Raw genomic sequence first — 26,245 nt, 5'->3', positions numbered from 1 at the left:
CTTAGAACTGGCTTAAATACAGGGCAAAAAAAAAGAGTTTTAAAACCACAGGAAAGCATGCAGTCTTGGTAAATAGCAGCGAACTGCTTTGACAAGTAGACATGCAATGATTCCCATAGGCTAGGCTGGGCTTTTTGTAGAACGACAGCTTTCACCAGCATTTGTAAAGCAGGGGTGACCTCATGCAACTGCTCTCCTGGTCTGAAGCCTCGCAGCCGGGAGCACATCAGAGGAATTCAGGCATGTGCAGCCCACAATATTCCAAACAGGGATGGCGCGCACATGCCCCTTCCCCCACTCTATCCCTGATGTGAACTCCAGGAGGGAGAGTCCAGGACACAATTTTCATCCGTGATCCCCTAAATTCAACAGCTTTTCGTTTCAGCATTCCCAAAAGTATTTTCTAACATCATCTCCCATGCCCCAAGGATCAGGATAAAAGTAAGAGTTGGCAAAAAATGGAATTTATGCAGCAAAAAAAAAATCCAGCAACCGATTTAAATTGAGGGAATTGAGATAATGCCCTTTCATTTTCCAACTACCCATTGTGTTTGTTACAAAATAAAACTACCAACCCCTTACAGAAGTATTTAAAACACTGTCTCTACTACTGTAACAGTCTGTGGCTAAACAATTTAATATGAAAAAGCATTTGGAAAAGTCCTAGGCATGAAGAAATAATTGACTAGAAAATTATTCTGTACTGAATTGTCCCAAACGAGTCCAAGTCAGTATACTTCCGATAATTGTTATTTACCTTTGACAAAAAAAAAGAATTCCCATTATCCAATAATCCAAATTAAGAGTAAACTTTGTGCACAGTCCATGTACATTGCTCCTCCTTCCATTAGGAGAGCTAGGCTTCCAAATAGTTGGCGCAGTCTTCAGCTATAGCGTAAATTCCCGACTCACATAGGCACGTAATCTGCTTCAACCTTCCTCAGTCGCTTGTTGTCATCCACCTGGAGTCGGTAAAGTGTTGGCATCACCAGTTGGAAGAGATGTGTGCGTGAGAAGACAAAACAGTGTAGATCAGTCATGTAAAAGGATTAAAAAAACACAAATTGAGCCTCTAAATGAAGCATTCTAGCCTATTCTTGCATCAAACAGCGGGGGAGCAAGTCCGTTTACAATGTGTGGGAGGCTTTGTTTGCACTACAAATAGCAGAGAGCTTCAAAGCATTTTTGAGGGAAACACAGCACTTCAAACTTCACAAAAGCAAAGCAAGTAAAGCTGTTCTAGATCTCCTAGTGCCCTGGACAAGGGAGCCATACAGGCTAAACTAGAAGCTTGTAGCTTCACTTTGCAGCCATGTTAAAGTTATATAACAAAACATTTGCTTGGATTCCTAGGCAAAGTGCATTGAGATTAACTTTGTTCCAGTGTCAAAACAGGAGTAGATTCTGGATTTATACCAAAGTACTTTTCATTATCACCACTTTTAAAAATTAATATCTATGCTTCAATAATAAGTGGGACAAGTTTTGAATATAATTTGCCACTGCAGAAATGACAAAATTCTTGTAACTTAGGGCCAACCATGTAGATGCCATCTGTAGAACACAACTTAAATCTGAGCGTCATATTTAAAAAAAATTCTCTCAAATGTCTGCCCATCAGAGGGGGAGCTGGTGGCAGAGTGGTAATGTCACTGGAACCAGTAATCCTGAGGCCCAAGCTAATGTTCTGCGGATATGGCAGCTGGTGGAATTTAAGTTCAATTCACAAAAGTCTGGAATTGAAAGCTAGTCTCAGAATATAACCATCATTTTTGTCATAAAAACCCACCTGGTTCACTAATGCCCGTTAAAGGAAGGAAATCTGCTACCCTTACCCGGTCTGGACTACACGTGACTCCAGACCCGCAGCAATGTGGCTGACTCTTAACTGCCCTCTGCAATGGCCCAGCAGGCCCCACTCAGGGGCAATTAGGGATGGACAACAAATACTGGCGCCCACATCCCATGAAAGAATAAATATGGCATGCGCTTATAGTGCGTTGTATTTTGGATGAAGCAGCGACTCACATCATAGCCTCTAAGGACAGCAAGGTGGAAGGCTAGAAGCTGCAGAGGGATAACACTGAGGATCCCTTGCAGGCAATCCACTGTGTGGGGAACCTTGATTGCCCGGTAGGCATTCTTCACCGTCTCCTCGTCGTTCTTCTCACAGATCAGGATGGGCCGCCCCTGCAGGAAACAAACAGCCGCATAACTTGACCTGGTACCTGCCCAGCAAGCGTCACCTTGTACCGGCTGCACCCTGATCCTGACTGCAAGAGAATAGCTCATGCTTCATAATCACAAGAAAACATGACTGGGGAAAATAAAGTGATGGGTTACTGGGATGGATCAAGGAATTCGAACACCAACCTTCCATTTCTGGGTACGTCTAGCCTGTCCAGTTGGATAAAAGGCCAATACATCACGGTAATGTAAAATAACTTATTGCAGTCACATCCAACATAGCAGTGTACAAAGCTTCCAACATTCTCGAGTGACTATTTCAGCAGAATGATAGCTGATCAGAGAAGTGGAATTGAAGTGGGGGATGACCTTGGTCTGGATTTTTTTTTAAAAATTTGTTCACGGCATGTGGGTGTCGCTGGCTAGGCCAGCATTTATTGCCCATCCCTAATTGCCCTTGAGATGGTGGTGGTGAGCTGCCTTCTTGAACTGCTGCAGTCCATGTGGTGTAGGTACACCCACAGTGCTGTTAGGGAGGGAGTTCCAGGATTTTGACCCAGTGACAGTGAAGGAACGGCCGATATGTTTCCAAGTCAGGATGGTGAGTGGCTTGGAGGGGAACTTCCAGCTGGTGGTGTTCCCATGTGTCTGCTGCCCTTGTCCTTCTAGGTGGTCATGGTCACGGGTTTGGAAGATGCTATCGAAGGAGCCTTGGTGAGATGCTGCAGTGCATCTTGTAGATGGTACACACACTGCTGCCACTGTGCATCAGTCGGGGAGAGAGTGAATGTTTAAGGTGGTGGATGGGGTGCTGATCAAGCGGGCTGCTTTGTCCTGGATGGTGTCAAGCTCCTTGTGTGTTGTTGCAGCTGCACTCATCCAGGCAAGTGGAGGGTATTCCATCACACTCCTGACTTGCCGTCATGTGCCGTTAATACTCTTCTGGAACCAACAGCAACTTCAGCAGTCTGCACATGTGCAGAATAACACGGGAATCCAGAAGCTGCTGTCAGTAATTCCATGCTCCTCCAGAGGGGACATTGTAAGCATCCACCCAGGTTGCAATCCCTAAGCAATCAGCGAATTAATGAAAATTTCCACTTCTGCACTGTTAGCCTGAATATCAAAAGCTTTGAAAATGTTACACCCTTTTAAACAAACTACAACTGAGATTTTAAACAGTGTTCTAAGTTCACGATCACTGGTCCTAAAAGCTAACTTTATATTAATTGAAAGTCAAATACCTCCCTTATAATTAAAAAAAGTTCCACATGTTTAAAATAATTTCCTCACTTTTGAAGTTTAGGATTGATTTAAGATAGAAGCTAAACTACCACTGCACTGTCTGAAAACCAAATAAAATAGGAAGCGCTTTCAACTTGCTGTCTGTGAGAATACTTCAATGTGATTGACTGCTTAGCCTTCTTGCTGACATCATCTTTCAAAGATGCCTGGAGAGCCCCGTAACTTGGTGCCAGCTTTAAAGTGCTGCTGGGAAAGAGGAAATTCAAGCCACAGGGATCGATAGGAATTTGTGAGCAGCTTCCTTTGAGGTCAGTGGCGAGTGCCCTTGGCTTTACCACTGACCACAAAGTACAGCCCATAAGGTTAGAGTGACGAGACATTGTTAGGATGATTACTTGAAGCTGTAATGTGCACAGAACCCACACTGTTTCCATCCGAGTCCTTGGTGCCAAATCAAAGGTTTAGTCTCTAAATGCTAACCACTCCCCCACCACCACTACATTTCTCCCAATGCAGAGTCTCTCCACAGGGTCTCTCTTCCAGAATTTTCTATCCTGTGTGTCAAACTCTCTCTCTCCCCCCCCACCAGCCACCTCCAATGCTGAAGCTGTCGCTAAGGGGCAACCTCAAGGCGTTTCCTGCAATCTACTGCCCGAACGTCTTCGGAACATGCAGCTACCCACGTGTGGGTTCGGTTTTGACATTTCTAACATCAGTTCAAAGATATAATAATCCAGCATGAAGATGGAAGGCAATGCCTGCTGTTCTGCATCTGCCACCAGCTTCTCACGGGGTGATGCCGGGTGTCCATTGTCCTTATTGGCTCTTTATGCTGACCGAGGCATGTTGTTCCAATTCAAATCATGGATAATTCGAGGTGAAAGAAAATGACAAGTTAGTCCATTAGGGATTGGATTCCACTCCCAAATACTCCCATCACAGAGGAAAATCCAAATTTGTGGAATTTACAGGGGACAAAGGACACTGTTAGGACTTTCTCTCTCCGAGCCACTTCCTTTGGTTAAACACAAAGTCACACAAACTCCCATTTTAAAAAATCTAAACGCAAACATTGCAAATTCCTGGACAGCTGCAGTCACTAATCTGCAACTCAATCTCAGAGCCTCCTTTCTTGAATTTGGCAGGCTGGACTGTATAAATGCCAGAACAAACTAAGTTCAGACATCTTTGCCATTTGGGAAGCAATTTTACACAGATCACCAGCATTCTGATGTCTACCCTTGAACAGAATTTCCAATGATTCTGGCACCCTATGGGTGCACTGTTGGCTGATGTATGCCAAGAACGCATTCATTGAGAAAGGGAAAAAGGACAGATTTCAAAATCTCACTCCAATATTAATTGCTAAGTTGCATGTTTAAAGTGCTAGGGGTGAACCTATGATCTTAGGGAGGATCTTGGCAAATCCCAGCTACTTCTGATTTTCCACCCATTCATTTTTAATGGATGCTGAGTGGGAGGAGATCTTTGTGGAGCAGAAACACTGGCTTGGGCCTGTTGGGCTGATTGGTCCATATCCTGCACTGTCGACATTTTGCAGGCACTCTTGTGGTGCAATGGGTAGCATCCCTGCCTCTGAGCCCAGAAACTCCGGGCTCGAGTCCCACCTCAGTACTTGATGGCCAAGGAAAGTGCGTTCATAGCGGAGCCCAGCAGGTTGAGTATCAGCCTGAGAACCCTTCCAACACACATCAGTGGCAGGCAGTAAAAGTGGGAGGGATTCCTGGTCAGTCATGCGATGGAAGGAACATTAGAGGCTCTACCATCACTATCCATAGCTGCAGACCACAACATGCAGGTGAAAAGTGCACATGCTGCCACAGAAACAAGGACTTCCTTCGTGAACCGTAACACATCACCACTAAATACTCTGTAGATCATGGACTCGCAAGCCTCAAAACCACTAGTTAGTTACCTGACGTGCCACCACTTGCTGCAACGCATTCTGACATTTGACAAACGTGGGGTCCCTCATAATCACCATGATGACTGGCATCCGATGATCCACTAGTGCCAGGGGCCCATGTTTCAACTCTCCAGCCAAGATTCCCTCCGAGTGCATGAAGGTAATCTCCTTAATCTTCTGCAATAAACATTTCGAAAGAGGCAAACACTCATTTCCATAGTGGTCACAGTATGATTTATAAAACGCATGGTCCTTTATAGATTGCATTCCTCACACTTCTAACAGTGATCAAACGATATTATTTAATAAATTAGGCAATTACTAGCATTATCTTTATAAACGGTTTTAAGCCAATATCTAGATTACATACAATGCTTGAGCAGGGGAGGTCATGGTTACATCCAATCCTCTGATTCAAGAGCATCAGTACAGAGATTGTTAAAATATTAAAAATTCAACGCAAATATTGAAGGTGCTAATTGTAATGGATAAAAACAAAAAACTGCGGATGCTGGAAATCTAAAACAAAAACAGAAACAGAAATACCTGGAAAAACTCAGCAGGTCTGCAGCATCAGATGCTGCCAGACCTGCTGAGTTTTTCCAGGTATTTCTGTTTCTGTTTTTGTTTTAATTGTAATGGAATTTGTTCTTTATCAGAATTGCTCTGTCCTGTCTGAAACCTGAGTGTTACTCACCAACGCCCCCTCCAGGCAAGTGGCATAATGATAACCACGGCCCATAATGAGCACAGACTTCTGCTGATACAACTCACTCGCTAATCTCTGGATCTCCTCGTCTGAGCTCAGAACTTCCTTTATTTGGTCTACAAAAACAACAAGGGAGAGGAAAAAAAAAGCAGAAAATCAGCATTACTGCCGATGAGCAGCTGATTGTTAATGCACCATCTGAAAGATGCAGAAAGGGTTCTCTGTACCTTGAGAGGTGGCAACACACTGGTGGTACTGCCAATGGCAACATGCATGCTTTAATTAACTTTCAATTTACCATGGTGTACTGCTGTGAATACAATGCCACAAAACACATTACCATGACATATTGCATTTATATAGCCCCTTAATGTGGTAAAACTCAAGATGCTTCACAGGAATGAAATCAAACAAAAATTGACATCAAGCCAAAGAAGTTATTAGGACTGGATGGCCAAAAGCTTGGTCAAAGAGCGAGATTTATGCAGCATCTTAAAGGAGGAGAGAGAGAGATAAAAGAGCTGGAGGAATTTAGGGGGATAATACCAGAGATTAAGGCCCAGGCAGCTGAAGGCATGGCTGTGAATGGTGGAACGATTAAAGGTCAGGACTGGAGGAACGCAGAGTTCTGTGAGAGCTGGAGGATGCAGAGATAGGCAGAGGTGAAGTTGTGGAGGGCTTTGGACCACAGGAATAAAAATGTAAAGAAAAGGAGAGGCACTGGTGGAGTCTTAGAGGAATTACCTCAATTATGTGACAGAGGCACGATTTGTATGGCAAAGATTTTCGAGTATACTTGACTAATACGGAATTCTTAAACCTGCACGGTTTCCTACATTACAAGAGTGACCACTTTTCAAAAGTATTTCATTGGCTGTAAAAGTACTTTGGGGGACACATCAGAACAAAGATTTAGCTGGAAACTTCAAAACTGCTGAAATCTCTGTTTTTTGACGAAGAAGTTCAATTGTGTTTTTGCAATGTCGCTACAGGATACAAAAAAAGTGTGGCAAAATCGACCCTTTCCTGAGAAATTCAAGCTGGATTAGATAAGAGCTGGATGTATTTGCTGGCTCAGGTTACCTGGCAGAGTCTGGAGACCCTGAATGATCTCTTGCCGCCTCTTTTGCATGGAGATTCGGTCATCGGACATCATGAGGGCAAACATTACCAGAGCTACAAACTGGCTGGTGTAAACCTGTACAGAGGGAGGGGGGGAAAAAGGTTTACTACAATAAAGTCACTTAATTTTGTTTTGAATCCCATGCAAGACAGACCAAAAAACTGAATCAACGCAAAGGCCCATGTCAGAACTTATCAGGAACCTGCTGCGATTCCCAGCAGTAAAACACATCACGTTCGTGACAACTATAAAACACTCCCTCTGGTTAGGGCATTTGTCATGTAAAAGACGAAAATTTGTGTCACTATTTTTCCTTTCCCAAAATAAAGAGTGCAATTAAAACCAAAAGCTGAACACTTCTGGAGGGGGGAGACTGTAATTTGATTACGGCTAGTTTCAAATTCCCTGCCAGCGCGATAGATTAAAGTACAATGTTTGTGAAATTATTCTTTACAGCCCATCCCTTGCTACAGTTGTATCAAAATGTGTGGCGACATTTCAGTTCTCCTTTATGCGCCAACTAATGGCAGAACAAGGCACTGGGTCAGGGTGGCATTGTGCGTTTATTTAACAAACTCCTAAGTCTCAACCGTGTTCAGGAACTGTAGCCTTTGGAACATGCACCAATAAGCTGAGAAAATTCCAGGGTGGCATTTTCTCTATTCAACCTGCTCATCGAAAATCCACAGCAATTTGGCCGAATGCAAAGCAAAATTCCAGCCATGGTACTGCCTGTGCAAACAATGCAGTTGCCTTGAATCAAAGCAGGAATAATGAGCTTCCAACATTCAGCACATAAAACGTACATATGACTTCCAGTGCATATTTTCCGGGAAAATCATCTTTCCTGTGTTCCTGATGGTCCTGCTCATTGAGTAATTCCCAGGCAGGCTAGCCACAAAGGTCAAAGTGAGTTACTGGGTAGGAGTTATAGAATAAAACCGGTAACTGGTTTCTTTCGGAGTTTGTATGTTGTGGTGTTATTTTTCCCCAGCGTTTACCAACTATCCATGCTCTGCTTTGGTAAAGGAAATAATTAAATCGAGAACTCAGATGAAGTGTTGAGGAAGGCTACTACAGGTCACAACAAAGAGACACAAAGCTGTAAATATACAGGAGGCTACCATAAATGGTCACCTAACTACAAACAGATGTGCTCCAAACAATCAGATCCCTCGCAGGAATAGAATCACCAATCAGCCTCCAGTTCAGATTAATCACAGGAAGCCAAAACTTGCTGAATTGGGTCTTTACTCTAATCTTGTGTGCAGTTAGTAACCCTTTACACAATGCTAAACTCAAACTGACTGATGTTATTTTTAGTAATTCTCTCTCCATTTGCTTCACTCTTAAAGCAAAGCTGAACCTAAACCAAGTAAAAAGCCAAGCTTTCTTATTTTGCGGGATAGTATTAAAAAAACATTTACACTGGAACATGATGACAATGTGAATGTTGCAACCACATTAGAGAATTGCCCAGAAACTGATCTTGCAGAAACTTTGGCTTGGCTGTCTTTTTTCTGAGTCAGGAGGTTGTGGGTTCAAGCCTCCAGGTCTTAGCACATAATCGAGGCTGACTGTGTAACATTTCCCGAATATTGTCCGGACTGTCAGAGGTGCTGCCACTCGGACAAGACGATGAACCGTCTGCCTGCTCAGTTGAACTTGACTGTAGAATTCTGACCAACATTCATCCCTTGACCACCGTCAAAAATCAGATTGGAAGAATCTTGCTTGTGTATCACTGCAAAAAAAAAAGAGACATGCTGTTGAAGATTTTTGTCTTGCACACATCAGGATAGATTCACAAGAAATCAAATCTCAGTTTATACTGATGTTGTTTCCTTCAAGATTTGGTATTCTTGCAATTCTGTCCTGATGAGTGCAAGATGAGAAACTTTGACAGCATGTCTCTTTTTCTCAGCTAGGCTCAAGTTCTGTGCGGCCATATGACAATCGTGCTTGTGCAAAATGGCTGCCTTGTTCACAAATATAACGGTGACTACATTCGCAGAAGTAATTGGTTGAGCAGCACTTTCAGACCTCCTGGGGAGCGAAAGGCTCAATTGTCTAAAAACTTTATTCGGGGCCGTTAGCTTTCGCCACCGTTCAGATTTCAGGACGGGGAGCTTGCGTGTGACTTTCTCCGCTTGAAGAATTAGTTCTAGTCTCTGTATTCCGAGGATCCACTGCACCTCCCCGCCGGCCCTCCACTCCCATGCTTGCTACTCACTGGTTGACCCGGTGAGATATCTCACACTCTGCACACCCAGTGAGGGACTGAGGCTTGGCCAGGTCAGAATGTGTGCGGGCTGACTCAGTGCGGTCACCAAGTGCTGACTGGGCTGGTCATACTCCCAGCAGCAGGTTTGGAAAGCCACGAACAGGTGAACATTTGATTCCAGATGCATGGAGAACAGAGTGCAGCCAGAGTTTATGTTGGCCACATCATATTGGCTTGTCAGGAGACTATCATGAAATCCAATAGTTGCTGTGAAGGTTATTTTGGAACCGTAGAATCTTACACAGTTTGAGAAATTCATTCAACTCATCACATCTGCACCAGTTTTTGAATGAGATAATCGGTTTAGTTTCATTTTATAGGAACACAGGGCTTAGGAGCAGGAGTAGGCTGATCTGCTTGTGGTCTCAACTCCACTTTGCTGTCTGTCCCCCATATCCCTCGACTTCTTTGTCCATCAAAAATCTGTCTAACTCGGCCTTCAATAAATGCAATAACCCAGCCTCCACTGCTTTCTGGGGAAGGAGAATTCCACAATCTAACAACCCTCGGAAAAAATTCCCCTTACCTCCTTCTTAAACGGTAGACCTCTTACTCTTAAACCACTTCCCCTGGTTTTAGTCTCTCCCACAACTGGAAACATCCTCCTGGTATCCACCCTATCAAATCCCCTCACGATCTTATATGTTTTAATAAGATCACCTCTCATTCTTCTATACTAATGGGTGTAGGCCCAACCTGCTCAGCATTGCTTCATAACGTAATATTTTTTAATCTCCTTGCCCCTTCCATATTATATGGGATTGCTATATATTTAATATTGCGATATCCATCCACATGAAATGGAAAGTGCTCCACTAATAGAAACAGGCACAAGAATGTGATTAAGTGGAGAATCCTTACTGTTTTAGGGCTCTCAAACTGGCTGACAACCCCTCGTGATTTTTTTTTAAAAAAATCACCAGCTGAAGAAACATGGAGTTGAAAAACCAAGGCAAAAAATATTGGTCCACACAGGCAGTCTATAGTGACACCAGTACACACACCAACAAGTGTGTAGTTTTAGTGATATATGCACAAACGCCGTACAATATCAGTGGCTCCCACACAAACACTCTGGTCACATGATGGGCTACACCATCTGAACTTATGGCACAAACCATCTTTCCTAACAGACAGCGGGGTGAAGATTGTGCACTGAAACCTTTTGTTGCTGATCGATGTATTTCGTGGATATAGAACGGTGACTCCCTCAAGATGGACAGGGCCAATAAATAAACACTGAAATGCTCCTGTGATCAACAAGGCATCAACTAATCACAGTCTCCAGCAGAAACTGACATGAAGAAGTGATCTCTGTTTAACGTCAGTCAGGAATTTCCCAAAAAAACGCAAGGGAAAAAGGCAGTGATGGGTGAAACAATATTGGAAACTGAAAATCAATCAATAGTCATAGGTACTAATTCAGGGAATTGTTATTCAAACTGTTTGACTATGCTCAATTCTCAACAGAGACCATTAGCCCATTTTTGACCTGCACACACACACCTCTTCCCAGCAGTCCCTGTATCCTAAACACAAAACTGATCAGTTGAGTTCTGGCAGCAGGTAAGTCTGTGGTTGCTTGGCTATTATGACTGAAAACTGGCGATGGAGAAATGGAGTCTTGATCTCCAGTTTTTAAAAAAGATAAAAATGTGCTCACACAAACTGTACTAAGAGTATAAAATGGGCATTAAAAGACATAAAGAGTGCAGATTCACCAGGATGAAGCCAGGGAATGGAAAGTAGGAATACAGGAAGACCTTTGGGATGCTGGAATGATTTCTGATGTCTGGGAGGGCGCTGAACATTGATTTTTAAAAAGTTATAAAGAGTGACAGTGAATAGGGGAAAAATATTTTCTCAAAAGGGTTATCCACTTAAAGTTATGACTAAGAATATGGGGTCAGGGCAAATCTCTTTGCAGAGGGTTAACGAAACACGGAGAGCTTCAGCACAGAGGCCTGGATTTTCCAGTCTTGCCTGCGGCTGGAAAATGTGACTTTGGGCGGGAATTTCCGGTCCCTTAAGGGGTGGGGCCAGACAATCCCAGCCAGAGCTACTGATGCAGAAAGCGTTTTGAAGGAAAATTGGATAAATTTTGAAGCGGAGGAAGATGCAGGGCTAGAGGGAGCGCACAGGCCAGTGGGACTGGATCGCTTGAGCAAAAAGCCAACAGAGACAGGATGGGGCACATGGCCTCCTCCTTTGTTGCAAATAACTTTGGTTCTACCTTACGAACACCGTCTTCCAGCATGCCAGAATTCCGCATATCAGGATGAGATAGTCAAACAGAGGAGCTCCCAACCTGTGAAGTAACTCTGGGATAACCGTGTGAAGGCCTGAATTAGTTCAACAGACTCTCGCCTCAGGGCTTAAGTTTCGACCCAGCCTGAATTCATAAGGTTAAGATCGCCTCTGTCCATTAGCTGCATGGGAAATTATCATCATCTCCACACAGCTCCTGGGTAACACAAGCTCGTAGTGCAGAGTAGCTGTGAATCCAGCCTTATACTGGTCTCTCTGAGTGAGAGCCAGAGGGTGACTTTTGGGGAAAAACAAAGCTGGAGAGAGGGCTCCTGATGCTGACACCATCAGCATCCTGAGGGGTTACAAGTTACCAGAAACTCAACTAGACCATATAGCCATATAAACATAATAAAAGATAAAAGCAGAATACCACGGATGCTGGAAATCTGAAACAAAAACAGAAAATGCTGGAAAAACTCAGCAGGCTTGAAAGCATCTGTGGAGAGAAAAAAAAACAGTTAATGTTTTGAGTCCATATGACTCTTCTTCAGAACCATATGGTACTACTCTGGTACCAAGAACACATCAAAGGCTGGGAATTGTGTGGTGAATAACTCACCTCCCAATTCCCCAAAGCCTGTCCACCAAATCAGGAGTCAGGAATACTGTCCACTTGCCAGGATGGGTGCAGCTCTAATAACATTGAAAAAAACTCAACTCCATGCAGGACAAAGCAGCCTGCCTGATCCACAGTACAGAGCTTGGCACCCCATCCGCTACCTAAAACATTCATTCCCTCCATAACCGATGCACAGTGGCAGCAGGGTGCGCTATCTACACGACGCAGTGTAGCAACACGCCAAGGCTCCTTAAGCAGCACCTTCCAAACCCCCACGACTGCTACCATCTAGAAGGACAAGGGCAGCAGATACATGGGAACACCACAACCTGCAATTTCCCCTCCAAGCCACTCACCATCCTGATTTGGAAACATATCGCCGTTCCTTCATCGTCGCTGAGTCAAAATCCTGGAACTGCCTCCCTACCAGCACTGTGGGTGTACTTACACCACATGGACTGCAGTGGTTCAAGAAGGCAGCTCACCACCACCTTCTCAAGGGCAATTAGGGAATGAGGGACAAAAGTACTGATCTTGCCAGTAACGCCCACATTCTGTGAAAGAATTTTTAAAAAAACACTGCGGTTTATTGTTTTTCCCCCAGAGCGAAGGCAACTTTAATCAGTCCCTAATTCTCCTGCAACTTTTGTGCTAACACTGAATAATGGGAATGGGAATGTGTCACACTTCCCAGCACCAACACCCCTCACCTAGATGAGCAGGAAACCCTTTATTAAGAAAAAGAACCGTGTACAAAGATACATGGTGAAATTGCCAATCCTACAAGGACTGATACAGGAAACTTTATGATTAGGTTTTCCTTTTCAATCCCACCCCACACATTCCCAGCAAACAGCAGAGTTCTGGAGGATACAAAGAAACAGTAGCTGATGTTTCCAGTGCTATTAGTAAAATAATAATGATGGGCAGGAAGAGTGAACTGTGAAAAGCAGATGGACTGAAAATCCAGACATTTATTTCAACCCTGCGGCTTAAAAAAGAAAACAAGCAGGATCCTTGGCTTCATTTAAAGAGACACAGGGTACAAAAACAAGGGAGTTGTGGTAGACCTTCATAAATTGTTGGTTAGGCCTCAGCTGTGTACTGTGCCCAATTCTGGGCACCACATTTTAGGAAGGAGTTCAAGGCCCAGTGACCTACAGGCAATGAAGAAATGTTGGCATCTTCCTTTGGATCCAGTTATTTTGTTCAGATCATGCAATACAATCTTACAGCAGGAGGAGAAGGAGACCCTTCACTCCATTGTGCCTGTGCCAGCCCTTTGAAAGGTTAGGCTTGTATCCACCGGAGTTAAGTGTTCGCATTTTAGGAAACTTCTAGAAACCAGTGTTCAGGAAAGAATTAATAGTCACTTGGAAAAATGTGGATTGATTTGGAAGAGTCAGCATGGGTTTCTTAAAGGAAAATCATGTCTAACTGACTTGCTTTGAAGAGGTAAGAGAGATGGTTGATGAGGGCAAGGACGTTGATGTGGTGTATATGGACTTCCAAAATGCGTTCAATACAGTGCCATGCATCAGACTTGAGGAAAGTTATAAGTAATGAGATAAAAGGGACAATAGCAACGTGGATACAAAATTGGCTGAGGGATAGGAAAGAGGGTAATGGATAATGGGTATTTTCTGGGCTGGAAGAAGATTTGTAGTGGAGTTCCCCAGGGGTCTGTATCGGGATCCTTGTTTTTCCTGAGTTATATAATGATTTAGATCTTGGTGTGTAGGGGACAATTTCAATGTTTGCGGATGACACAAAGCTTGGGGGAATTGTAAACTGTGAGGAACTTCAAAAGGACACTGACGCACTGTGGAGTGGGCAGATAGGTGGCAGATGAAGTTCAGTGTGGAGAAGTGTGAGGTGATACACATTGCTACAAAGAACATGGAGAGACAGTGTAAAATAAAGGATACTATTCTAAAGGGTGTGCAAGAGCAGAGAGACCCAGGTGTATAAGTACATGTGTCATTAGAGGTGACAGGACGGGTAGAGAGAGCTGTTTCTAAAGCATACAGTATTCTAGGCTTCTTTAATAGGGGCATAGAATGCATGAGCAGGGAGGTTATGATGAACTCATACAAGAAACTAGTTAGACCTCAGCTGGAGTATTGTGCACAGTTTTGGGGGCCACACTATAGGAAGGATACAAACATATTGGAGAGAGTGCAGAAGAGGTTTACAAGAATGGTTCCAGGGATGAGACACTTCAGCTATGAGGAAAGATTGGAGAAGTTGGGACTGTTTTCCTTGGAGAGGAGAAGGCTAACAGGAGGCTTGATAGAAGTTTTCAAAAATCATGAGGGGTCTGGACAGAGTAATTAGGGAGAAACTGTTGCCAGTTGTAACCGGATTGAGAACCAGAGGGCACAGTTTTAAAGTGTTTGAAAAAAGAAGCAAACGCGAGGTGAGAAAAAGCTTTTTCACACAGTGAGTAGTCAGGATTTGGAATGCACGGCCTGGAAGGGTGGTGGAGACAGGTTCAACTGAGGCATTCAAGAGGGCATTGGGTGATTATATACCGATGCAGACACGATGGGCTGAATGGCCACCTCCTGCACCAAAACAATTCTGTGATTCTGTGAAGATAATTGGCAAAAGAACTAGATTAGTTTATTTTTAAGCACAGCAAGTTATGATCTGGAGTGCACTGCCTGTTAAGGGCAGTGAAAGCAAATTCAATATTAACTTTCGAAAAGGAATTGGATATTTACTTCATAAAGGAAAATTTGTAGGGCTATGGGGAAAGAGCAGAGAATTGGGATGAATTGGACAGAACATACGAACATGGAGCAGGAGTAGGCCACTCGAGCCTGCTCCACCATTCAATAAGATTGTAGCCTCCCACCTACCTCTGATAACCTTTCACCCCCTTGTTAATCCAGAATCTATCTAGTTCTGCCTGAAAAATAGTCAAGGTCTCTCTGCTTCCACTGCCTTTTGAGCAAGAGAGTTCCAAAGATTCACACAACCCTCAGAAAAAAATTCTCTCCTCATCTCTGGCTTAAGTGGAGTGACCCCTTATTTTTAAACCATGGCCCCTGGTTCTGGATTCTCCCACAAGAGGAAACATCCTGCCCACATCCACCCTGTCAAGACCCCTCAGGACCTTAAAAGGTTTTGACCAAGTCACCTCTTGCTCTTCTAAACGCCAGTGGATACAAGCCTAGCCTTTCAAAGGGCTGGCACAGGCACAATGGAGTGAAGGGCCTCCTTCTGTGCTGTAGGATTGCATTCCATGATCTGGACAAAATAACTGGATCCAAAGGCAGACTCCAACAACTCTTCATTGTCTCAAGGTCGCTGGGTTTGAAGAGATCCCATATGACCGGTGATTCTGCCTGACAATAGAATGTTTTGGGTTATAAAATGCCACACGTCATCCGGTCAGCTCAACACCATACCTTTGTACTTGCCACGCCGATTTCTGGTCCGGCATTGATGTGGACGCCGCAGTCTGTCTCTCGGGAGATGGAGCTGCCCACCGTGTTGGTGATGCCGACAGTCAGGGCTCGTCTTCCTTTGCAGTATCTCAAGGCCATTAAAGTGTCTGCAGTTTCACCTGGGGGAACAATGGAGAGCGAGTTACCCTGACGCTGGGCTGAAAGCTCAATGTCCCCCAGAGCGGTATCCTATCCATTCCAGGATTGCGTTCATAAAGAGACTTTGCAATACATTTGGCAGCTGTTCAGGATATGAAGCAAATAGCAAACTCATACAGAACTTCATGTTTGTCTCCCCTACCAACTTGTATACATAAAGGTGCCATGGGCACAGAGTCACAGAATTGTTACAGTGCATAAGGAGGCCATTCGGCCCATCATGTCTACACCAGCTCTCTGAGCGAGCCATTATCTTTGAGCCCATCCCCTTCTTCTCCCCATAACCCTGTACATTTTCCCTTCTCAGGTCACAGTCTGATTCCCTTTTGAATGCCTCAATTGAACCTGCCTTCACCACACTCCCATTTCAAACCCTAACCACTCGCCTCATGAAAACATTTGGGTGAAACATCTCAGAAGAGAGTTATCAAATGAAATCTGACACCGAGATACAGAAATCTTAGGATAGGAGACCAAAGCAACAACAACTTGTATTCACATAGTGCCTTTAACATGATAAAATGTCCCAAGGAGTTTCATAGGAGCTTTATAAAGCAAGATTTGACACACAAGGTATTAGGACAGATGATCAAAGCCCTGGTAAAAGAGATAAATTTTAAGGGGCATCTTAAAGAGAGGTTTATGGGGGGAATTTGGCAGCTGAAGGCATGGTCACCAATAGTGGAGACATTAAAATCGGCCATGCCCCTTGAGGCCAGAACTAGATGAGCACAAATATCTCGGAGGGTCGAGGGGCTGGAGGAAATTACAGAGATAGGGGGCAATGAGGCCACAGGGACATGAAACAAGAATGAGAATTTTAAAATCAGGGTGTTGCACAGGAACCAGCATAGGTCAGTGACCACACCAGGGTGATAGGCGAATGATAGTTTTGGATGACATCAAGTTTACAGAGGGCAAAACGTAGGCAGTCACATCCTTGGTCAAAGAATTGGAATTCACCAAGGCTCCTTTGACAGCACCTTCTAAACCCACGACCACTACCATCTAGAAGGACAAGAGCAGCAGATAGATGGGAACACTACCATCTGGAAGTTGCCCTCCAAGTCACTCAACATCCTGACTTGGAAATATATCAGCCGTTCCTTCACTGTCACCGGGTCAAAATCCTGGAACTCCCTCCTTAACAGCACTGTGGGTGTACCTACACCACATGGACTGCAGCGGTTCAAGAAGGCAGTTCGCCACCACCTTCTCAAGAACAGTTAGGGATGGGCAATAAATGCTGGCCCAGCCAGCGAAGCCCACATCCTGTGAATGAATAAAAAGGTAAGGCCAGTTTTAAGTAGCCTCTTAAAGGAAGAATGGCAGAGAGACAAGAAGGGAATTAGGGCCTGGTGAGCTAAAGGGTCAGTCACCACTGATGAAGCAAAAGAAATCAAGGATGCACAAGATGCCAGAATTGGAGGAGCGTTGAGATTGTGAAGAGCTTAGAAGCTGATTACTGAATACTTATACAATCGACGCCTGGCAATTTGAATTTAACAACGTTAAAACAAAGCAGAATGGAAATTTAGCACTAAAAAAAAAGCTGAAATATTAGTTAAACTGAATTAAGCAACTTTGCAATAATATCATAAACTGCACGTTGCAAGAGACTCAAAATTTCTTGACTCAGGTGTGAGTAGCATAATTAAAGGAAAAGCAAGCTACAATATGTAAATTTTTTGGACAATATTTTGCGTAGGTGAACAGATCATCCTTACACAAATTCAAACCGGGTTTCCAATTTCTATCGAATTATCTTACAGGAGAGACATTTATTTTGTCCCCGGGGATCTTGAACGCAAGAGAGTTATAAAACCTAAATTATTGTCATTTACAAAATTCAAAATCTTAATGTTTCTTATTCAAGGAAAGAAAGCTTACAGTGACTATGGTGATCACAAGGTCATGGAAGACATCGACAATGCTTGCTTTGACCTGTGTAGGTTAGACATTAGTCAAGGGCAAGACTGGCCTCTGTTGCTATTGGTTCTCATGGTTGGGTTCAGATGTCATGCTACACCTTTGCGTTCTGGCCAGTAAAATTTAATACGCAGTATACGGGGAGCTTTGTTATTACATAGAAGACAGATGTTGGGAGTCAGTTACAAAACGTTATTACACTCAAGGGTTTTAAAGGAGGTCAAAATGCAAGAAGCTGGAAAGCTTCACAACATTCCCGAGCCACAGCCAAAAGCATTCTCACTCTCCCGCAAAACCCTGGGATGGAAGGGGATTCTGCCGTAGCAACAGCAACCTGCATTTATACAGCACTTTGGATGCAGCAAGATGTCACAAGGCTTCGTTGTAAGAACATAATTAAGAAAATATGACACTGAGCCACGTAAGCAGCTATTAGGGTGATCAAAAGCTTGGTCAAAGAAGTAGCTTTTAAGGAGTGTCTTAAAAGGGGAGAGATGGAGAGGTTCGGAATTCTATAGCTGGAAGCAAAGACAGCTAAAGACACAGCAACTGATGAAGGGCAAAGAAAATTTGGGGTATGCAGGAAGCCAGAGTTGGAGGAATGTGGATTTCCCAAAGGGCGATACAGCTGGAGGAAGTTAGATACAGAGACGGGGAGGGGCGACACAATGGAGGCGTTTCAGGTGTTACTGGACTAAGAACCAATGTATGTTTGGGAGCACAGCTTTCTCCTCCTGACTGTTCTCACCAAGTCTCTCTCTCTCTCTCTCGACTTGTGCTGGCATGCAGTTCCCATTTTCAGACGATCAGCCACACACCAACAGAAGTCAAAACCAACAACATATCTTGATCTGGACTGTGCCCAGAAACAGCCATTTACACAATCTCTGAGCCTTAGCAGCAGAATTGACAAATGGCAAATGGAATTCATCAGAGTGAATTCTTTACAGAATTGCATGCATGTAAATAGCAGGTCAAAATGAAAAAAAAATGATGAAAGGAAACTACTTGCATTGATATAGCGCTTTTCACAACCTCTGGACATCCAAAAGCACTTTATAGCCAATGAGGTTCTTTCTGAAGTGTAGTCACGTTGTAATGTAGGAAATGTAACAACCAAGTTATCCTCAGCCACCCCATACAAACAGTATTGACCACATCATCTGTTTTTGTGATGTTAATTGAGGTGCTTACATTGGCCAAGTCACCAGAGAAAATTCTCCTGCTCCTTTTGAAATGGTGCCGGGGATCTTTTACACCTACCCGAAAGGGCAGTCAGGGCCTCAATTTAACATCTCGTCTGAAAGACAGTGCCTCCGACAGTGCAGCACTCCCACTGTACTGCACTGGGGTGTCAGCTTTGATCTTTGTGCTCAAGTCCTGCAGAGCTATCAACTGAATCACAAGATGACACTCCAACCAAAATGTTGGGAAGGAAAAATGTGGAAAAAAGATGCAATACTGAAGGAAAAAAAACATTCTCACTTAATTTGTTCATGGGATGGGGGCTTTGCTGGCTAGGCTAGCATGTATTGGCCATCCCCAATTGCCCTCGAGAGCAGAGTGGCTTGCTAGGCCATTTCACAGACCATTTAAGAGTCAACCACATTGCTGTGGGCCTGGAGTCACATATAGGCCAGGCCAAGTAAAGGTGGCAGATTGCCTTCCCTAAAGGGCATTGCTGAACCAGATGAGTTTTGACGACAATTGACATCGGTTTCCATGGTCATCATGCTGGGAGCACAGGTCAAAGAGTTCTTTTGACAAATTCCTAATCTTCATCTAATTTGGTTTCTAATAGTCCAGGCAGCAGAATGACTTAATAATAAAGTTTATATTACGGGAGGCTTAAAACGACCACAAATGGAGGTGCTGTTCACTCAGCAGTCCGTCAGTTAACCTTGTTAACAGTTGGGTTAAGTTACTGCAGCCCAAAGGCATGATAAAATAAGCCTGAATTTTGGCATTATGCTGCAGCAGTGACCTTTAAACGATCAAGAAATGTTCTCAACGCTGGAATAGCACAGCAGCCACTTCTCGAACATCTTTCTTCAAAAGTAGTTTGTTATCTGCATCCAAATCAGGGACCGGTAGTTTATAGAGATCTTTTCCACAGCTCTCTCAGCCCGCATGTATAGACAGGCTACACTGGCCTGCTCAATGAGATTTATTTGCAAATCACCAATCTCTTATCTATACACATGCACGCACATGCATATTTATACCCTGATTGAAGATAATATCCAGACGAGAGGTATTTGAGAGGAGAGACTAGAACAGGTTAGGTTAAAGAGAGATCCAATAGGAGTCTTAAAATTATAAAGTAATTTGATAAGGTGCTACCGTATTTTCAGGACTATGCGCCACACCAGGATTTTAGAAGGAAATATTTAGACCATAAGGCGCATGGCAATTTTAGGCAAACCTTTTCCAGAGCAAAAAAAATGCACTTTATAGTCCAGCAAACATACTGGATTGATAAATCACTATTTTGAGGGCGTGTTCATTTAATATCGCTGCCAAAAGTGATCGGGAGTGTTTAAAAATGTGATCGATTCTTCGGGCACATCTTAAGAGGAAGCGGACTGCCGGGAGATGTTGTGGAGCGAAGGTTTCAAGGAGAAAGAGCCTGAGGGTGGAAGAGCATATCAATGTTGGATGGCTTGAAAATTGAAGGAAGTTATTGGGAAGTGAAGAGACTGTCACAGGATCAAGGGCTACTATGAGCCAAGAACCTGCCTTCAGGCAGAGTACACAACATGTTGGTGATGATGAAGAGGTTCTTAGGAAATAAATTGTTCCCCCAAAAACAATGGTTGGATCTTTATGTATAAGTTCATGAAAAAGGCATGGGAGTGGGAAAAAGATCAGGGGAATGGGTCTATGTGTATCTCAAAGACAGTCCGCCCCTCTTAAAGGTGGTCTGTCCTCTGTCCCTCTTAAAGGAAAACTGAACTGAATGATATCATTGGATGTTAAAATTTGGAAAATGGAGCACCAGGAAAAGGAGTCAATTTCAGGGTGATGTGAGCAGCAGGATAATTCTTTCAGTGAGCTCACAGGCATGAGGGGCTGAATGGCCTTCTCTAGCTCTATAACACTGTACGATACTGTGCCGACACCGTCATTTCCGGTGGCATCACAACCGTTCACGCTGCGCTAGCTGAAGCCATTGAATGGATTGTTAACCTCGACATCAAACTATAACTGCTTCCCCAGCCATATGAATAATAAATACTGTATGATCCTCAATAAAGGCCACAGGGCTGTTTGGAGGCTTTACTAAAACTCCATGCGAAGATTGATCATCTTGCTGCTGTGCTAGGAATCCAGAGGCCTCGAATATGAAGCAGGTAAGGCGAGTTTTAAGCCCACAACAGCCGTGAGAGGCGTTGAACTCGGTTTAAATAAAATCTGGAAATAAAACTGGATGCCCGCAAAAGTGACAACAAAGCCAAAACAACCCAACTTGGCTCAGTAATGCATCTCTCCCGGGATGGAGGTTGCTGTGCTTACCTAGGCCAGCCGATACACAGTCTCGCAACCAACATGTTCGACTCTTGGCTGCCCTCCGAAGCACTTAAAGGCCGCTCAGTTTTATCGAGCCGCAAGGAGGAACAGGCAGCAGCAACTCAAGCAGGCCCACCGCCACTTTCTCAGAGCAACTGAGGATGGGAAATAAATGCCAGCTTTGGCAGTTATGGTTTGATGTCAAGGTTAATAATCCACTCAACGGCTTCAGCTAGTAGTGCAATGTCATGCCTCCGGGAATAATGGTGTCAGCACAGTATCGTACAGTGTTGTAGGATTAGAGAAGGCCATTCAGCCCTTCACGCCTCTGACCTCGCTGAAAGAATTATCCTGCCGCATCCATCACCCTGAAATCGACTCTCTGCCCTGATGCTCCATTTTCCAAAGTTTAACAGCCAACCATATCATTCAGTTCAGTTTTCCTTTAATAGGGACAGAGGACAGACCACCTTTAAGAGGGGCGGAAAGTTTTATTTGGGTATTATTGCCCAAATCCCTCAAAAAATATATAAAACAAATGTTTAGGGGCAGTCCAACGCAGGATAGTCTTCACAATGGCGGATTAATTGGGAGGGATTTTCCGCTTCCGCCGGCCGCCGGGATCTTCCTGTTCTACCGCAAGTCAATGGACTTCTGGCTGGGGCACCGCCTTGCCCCCGGCAGGTCCTTCCCGTGAAGGGGCCGGAAGATCCCGGCCCTCGAGCTGAAAACGATTCGACGCCCGAAATCTGCGCCACAAAATGCTGTGCAGTACCTGATTGGCTGAGGAAAAAGCACACGTCATCCCGGAAGACGGGCGTACTGCGGTCCAGGAAATCGCTAGAAAGTTCCACCGTGACTGGCAGCTCCGTCAGCTCCTCCAGGATTTGCCGCGTCTGAGAGAGGAACCAAGGCACTGGTAAACATTAGGTCAAACCTATCGGGTTCCGTGCAGGAAACACATCTTGAATTTTTACCTCAAAAAAAAACCCAACGCTTCTCCTTCTGGAATGTAGGAGATTTGGGAGTGTAGGCCATTCAGTCCCCTTGAGCCTGCTCTATCATAAAGTTATAGGTCATGGTATAAAAGGGGCATTAGCAACATGGATACAAAATTGGCTGAAGGACAGGAAACAGAGAGTAATGGTTAATGAGTATTCTTTGGGTTGGAAGTGGTTTGTAGTGGAGTTCCCCAGGGGTCGATTTTAGGACCCTTGCTTTTCCTGATTTCTCCACAAATGATCTAGATCTTGGTGTGCAGGGGACAATTTCAAAAAGTTTGCGGACGATACAAAACTTGGAAGAATTGTAAACTGTGAGGAAGACAGTATAGAACTTCAAAAGGACTCTGACACATTGTGGAGTGGGGACATAGATGGCAGATGAAGTTCAGTGCGGAGAAGTGTGAGGTGATACACTTTAGTACAAAGAACATGGGAAGGTAGTATAAAGTAAAGGATACTATTCTAAAGGGTGTGCAGGAGCAGGAAAACCTGGATGTACATGTACATAAGTCATTAAAGGTGACAGGACAAGTAAAGAGAGCTGTTTCTAAAGCATACAGTATTCTAGGCTTCATTAATAGGGGCATAGAGTACATGAGCAGGGAGGTTATGATAAACTTATATAAGACACTGGTTAGACCTCAGCTGAAGTAGTGTACACAGCTCTGGGCGCCACACTATAGGATGTAAACACACTGGAGAGAGTGCAGAAGAGGAGGTTTACAAGAATGTTTCCGGGGTGTGACACTTCAGTTATAAGGTAAGATTGGAAAAGTTGGGACTGTTTTCCTTGGAGAGGAGAAGGCCAAGAGGAGACTTAATAGAAGTTTTCAAAAAATCATGAAGGGTCTGGACAGGGTAGATAGGGAGAAACTGCTCCCACTTGTAAACAAATTGAGAACCAGAGGGCACAGTTTTAAAGTGTTTGGCAAAAGAAGCAAATGTGAGGTGAGAAAAGGCTTTTTCACACAGTGAGTAATTAGGGTTTGGGATACACTGTCTGGAAGGGAGGTGGAGGCAGATTTAACTGAGGCTTTCAAGATGGCACTGGATGATTATCTAAATAGAAACAATGTGCAGGGTCACGGTGAAAAGGCAGCAGATTGGCACTAAGTTAAAACGCTTAAAGAGCCGATATAGACAAAGGGCCGAATGGCCTCCTTCTACACCATAACAATTCTCTGAACTAAATCATGGTCCATCCTCTACCTCAATGTGGCCTCCATAACCCTTTACATCAGAGGTATTATCTTTCAGACTAGACAATAAATTGAGGCCGAGTCTGCCTCTCAGATGCACATAGAAATACTGCCCTGGGATCTTTTACAAAGAACAGGGTGGGGAGGACCTGGTGTCCTGGTCAATATTTAACCCCTCAATCAACATCAGATAGGACAGATTATCTGATCAGCATCACGTTGCTGGTGAGGGTTTTCTGTGTGCTTGTTGACTGCCTCCTTTCCTACACTACAACAGAGAATACAGTTTGAAATGACTTCATTGGCTGTAAAGTGTTTTCGAGCATCCTAAAGTCGTGAAAGATGCTGTACAAATCCAAGTTCGTTGTTTCTTTTTAATGTGTCTCGCTTTGGGACACTTAACCACTTGGGCTGCCAAGAAATGTGGTATTATTTATGTTGAAAAGTTGCTATTAAGTTCAGTTTGGCAGGGTTTAACTCCACAGAGCAGGCAAATTCAGTCTACAGACTAGATCTCGATGAGCCAGGGATACTTACCACACTCCAATTCGAGACAGTAACAAGTTGTTTAGTAGACTGCAACATCCACACCCACTGGGCATTGGAAGAGTCTTATTTGAGCCGAGGGGTTCATTTCCAAGAGGCTGGCAGTTGGTTTGATTGGCAGCACACCTGGCCAATCCCCAGATAAGGAGAGCTGGGAGGAAGTCAGAAGCCAAGCTCTTGGTTTTCTGTCTAGCTACAAACGATGGGAGCGAAGACGCAGAAAATTTGGATTTATTTTAAAGTGCTAGACAGGACCAGCAGCTAGGGCAGCCTTACAAAGCTAAAATCTTGTACAAAAGGCTCAGCTGTAAATTTGCTATTAAGAAATAGGAGACACACACACACACACACACACACACACACACACACACACACACACACACACACACACACACACACACACACACACACACACACACACACACACACACACACACACACACACACACACACACACACACACACACACACAAGAAATGGGGAAGGCCATTTCGCACCATCTGATAGCCATCTTCAAAAGGACAATGCTTAGTCTCTGCACTGCAATTACTGTACAGGAACACAATTATCAGCCCACCCAGGGGGCTCATTCTGCTGTGGCCTTTGTCTAATTAATACCATTAAGTTGTAACTGATAGTAAAAAAATATATAAACTCTGCTCATTTGAACCTCGGTGGAGAAGCGCCTGGATTGCCCAGCGTTTGCTCCCAGCATGCATAATAAAGGAACCACTTGAGTATTGCACCTGGACTCCAAGTGTTGAAATTTTGTACCAGAGTGTTCCTCGCACCTTTCAGGGGTAAGGAAATGACATTTGTTTCTGGGACAAATGAGAGGAGAAGCTGAGAGAATTCAGTTTATAAATGAGGAAGGATTGCCAACCCTTTTTGCCATGTACCATTATCCCTTTGCTCATTTAATCACTCCTGCCCTGTACCCTATCAAAAACCTTCCCGTCTGTTCTTTTCTCCACCAAACTCCGCCCCCCCCACCCCCCACCCTCTTCCTGCTTATGAACTATTATGGTTAAATGTTTTTTAAGCTATATTTTGGGCTGCAATTCTTGCCTGCGCTGGATGTCTTGGAGGTGGGCAGCAAACAAGCTTAGTGCCCCCACCTCATTACCACGATTGCAGTGTGTGGCTGTGCGGGTTCATCGCCTCTGGCTTCCTCTGCACTCAGTAGGGAGTCAATCAGCATTGTACAGAAGGCACAGAGTGAAAACTGCCTGCCCTTCTTAAAGTGGTCCATCCTCTGTCCCTCTTAAAGGCAGCCTGTCCTTCTTAAAGGGAAACTGATCTGAATGATACTATTGGCTGTTAAAATTTGGAAAATGGAACACCAGGGCAGAGTTGATTTCAGGGTCATGGATGTGGCATTGCAGGCGTTAGTGGTGTAGGTGGGAAAAAAAGAGAGGCACATGGCCCTCAGAGTGTGGGAGAAGCAGGTGGCAAGGAAGGTCAACTCCCAGAAGCTGGCCCCAAGGACCTGGCACAGCGCCACAAGAAGTCTAATGGCTTCATTAAGGTCAGTAAGTGATCCATATGACATCTGCTCCAACACTCAATGCAGCACACCCCCATTACTCACTCAAGAGCAGACCCTGCCCAGTGCACACACTCCCCTCATGACTGATGTCCAACATCCAGATATACCCCACCTCATCACACACCGACCAATTCTGCCAGCCACACACCCTCTGTCTGCCTCCATATACCTCCAGCTATTCAGCTATGGCAGGCACATCACCCAAGCACAGCGCTACACAATCACTGGCATTTTTTTCTCTCTTGCAGGGCAACGTGGCACACAATTGCAAGGAGGGGTGGGGGTGGGGGCAATTGGGCAGTGGGGGGGACAAGGCTGCCTGCATCTCCTGAACCCAGCAGAGGAGATGGCTCTCGGCATCATGGGACCAGCTGTGTCGGAGTCCATGGCATCGCCAATAGCACTGAGGGCAATAGCATGTGCCATCCCTACGCCTCTTCTCAAGCCCAGCGCCTCTTCATCCTGCTCCCTGGAACACTGAGAAAGCTGCTGATGGTGTGACCATGGACCTCTCACTTCCCACCCCCACACTCCCCCTTTCCCCAGCCTT

The 26,245-nt window shown here is 44.4% G+C and overlaps 1 protein-coding gene across 1 annotated transcript in view; it reads right to left on the bottom strand.

The window, feature by feature from the left end:
• Window positions 1–619: 619 nt before the first annotated feature.
• The window catches only part of LOC121270866 (glutamine--fructose-6-phosphate aminotransferase [isomerizing] 1-like), a 79,385-nt gene continuing 53,759 nt past the window's right edge, over window positions 620–26,245 (bottom strand). Inside the window, exons 13-19 of the mRNA XM_041176410.1 lie at window positions 22,173–22,293; window positions 15,761–15,918; window positions 7,152–7,266; window positions 6,057–6,184; window positions 5,369–5,536; window positions 2,029–2,190; window positions 620–962 (exon numbers count right to left, since the gene is read on the bottom strand). Coding sequence (XP_041032344.1) covers window positions 909–962; window positions 2,029–2,190; window positions 5,369–5,536; window positions 6,057–6,184; window positions 7,152–7,266; window positions 15,761–15,918; window positions 22,173–22,293 — 906 coding nt within the window. The 3' untranslated portion in view covers window positions 620–908. The remainder of the gene's footprint in view (window positions 963–2,028; window positions 2,191–5,368; window positions 5,537–6,056; window positions 6,185–7,151; window positions 7,267–15,760; window positions 15,919–22,172; window positions 22,294–26,245) is intronic.

Source organism: Carcharodon carcharias, chromosome 28, assembly GCF_017639515.1.
Source record: "Carcharodon carcharias isolate sCarCar2 chromosome 28, sCarCar2.pri, whole genome shotgun sequence".
NCBI classification, from domain to species: domain Eukaryota; kingdom Metazoa; phylum Chordata; class Chondrichthyes; order Lamniformes; family Lamnidae; genus Carcharodon; species Carcharodon carcharias.
This window is presented reverse-complemented; position numbering and strand designations above follow the sequence as displayed.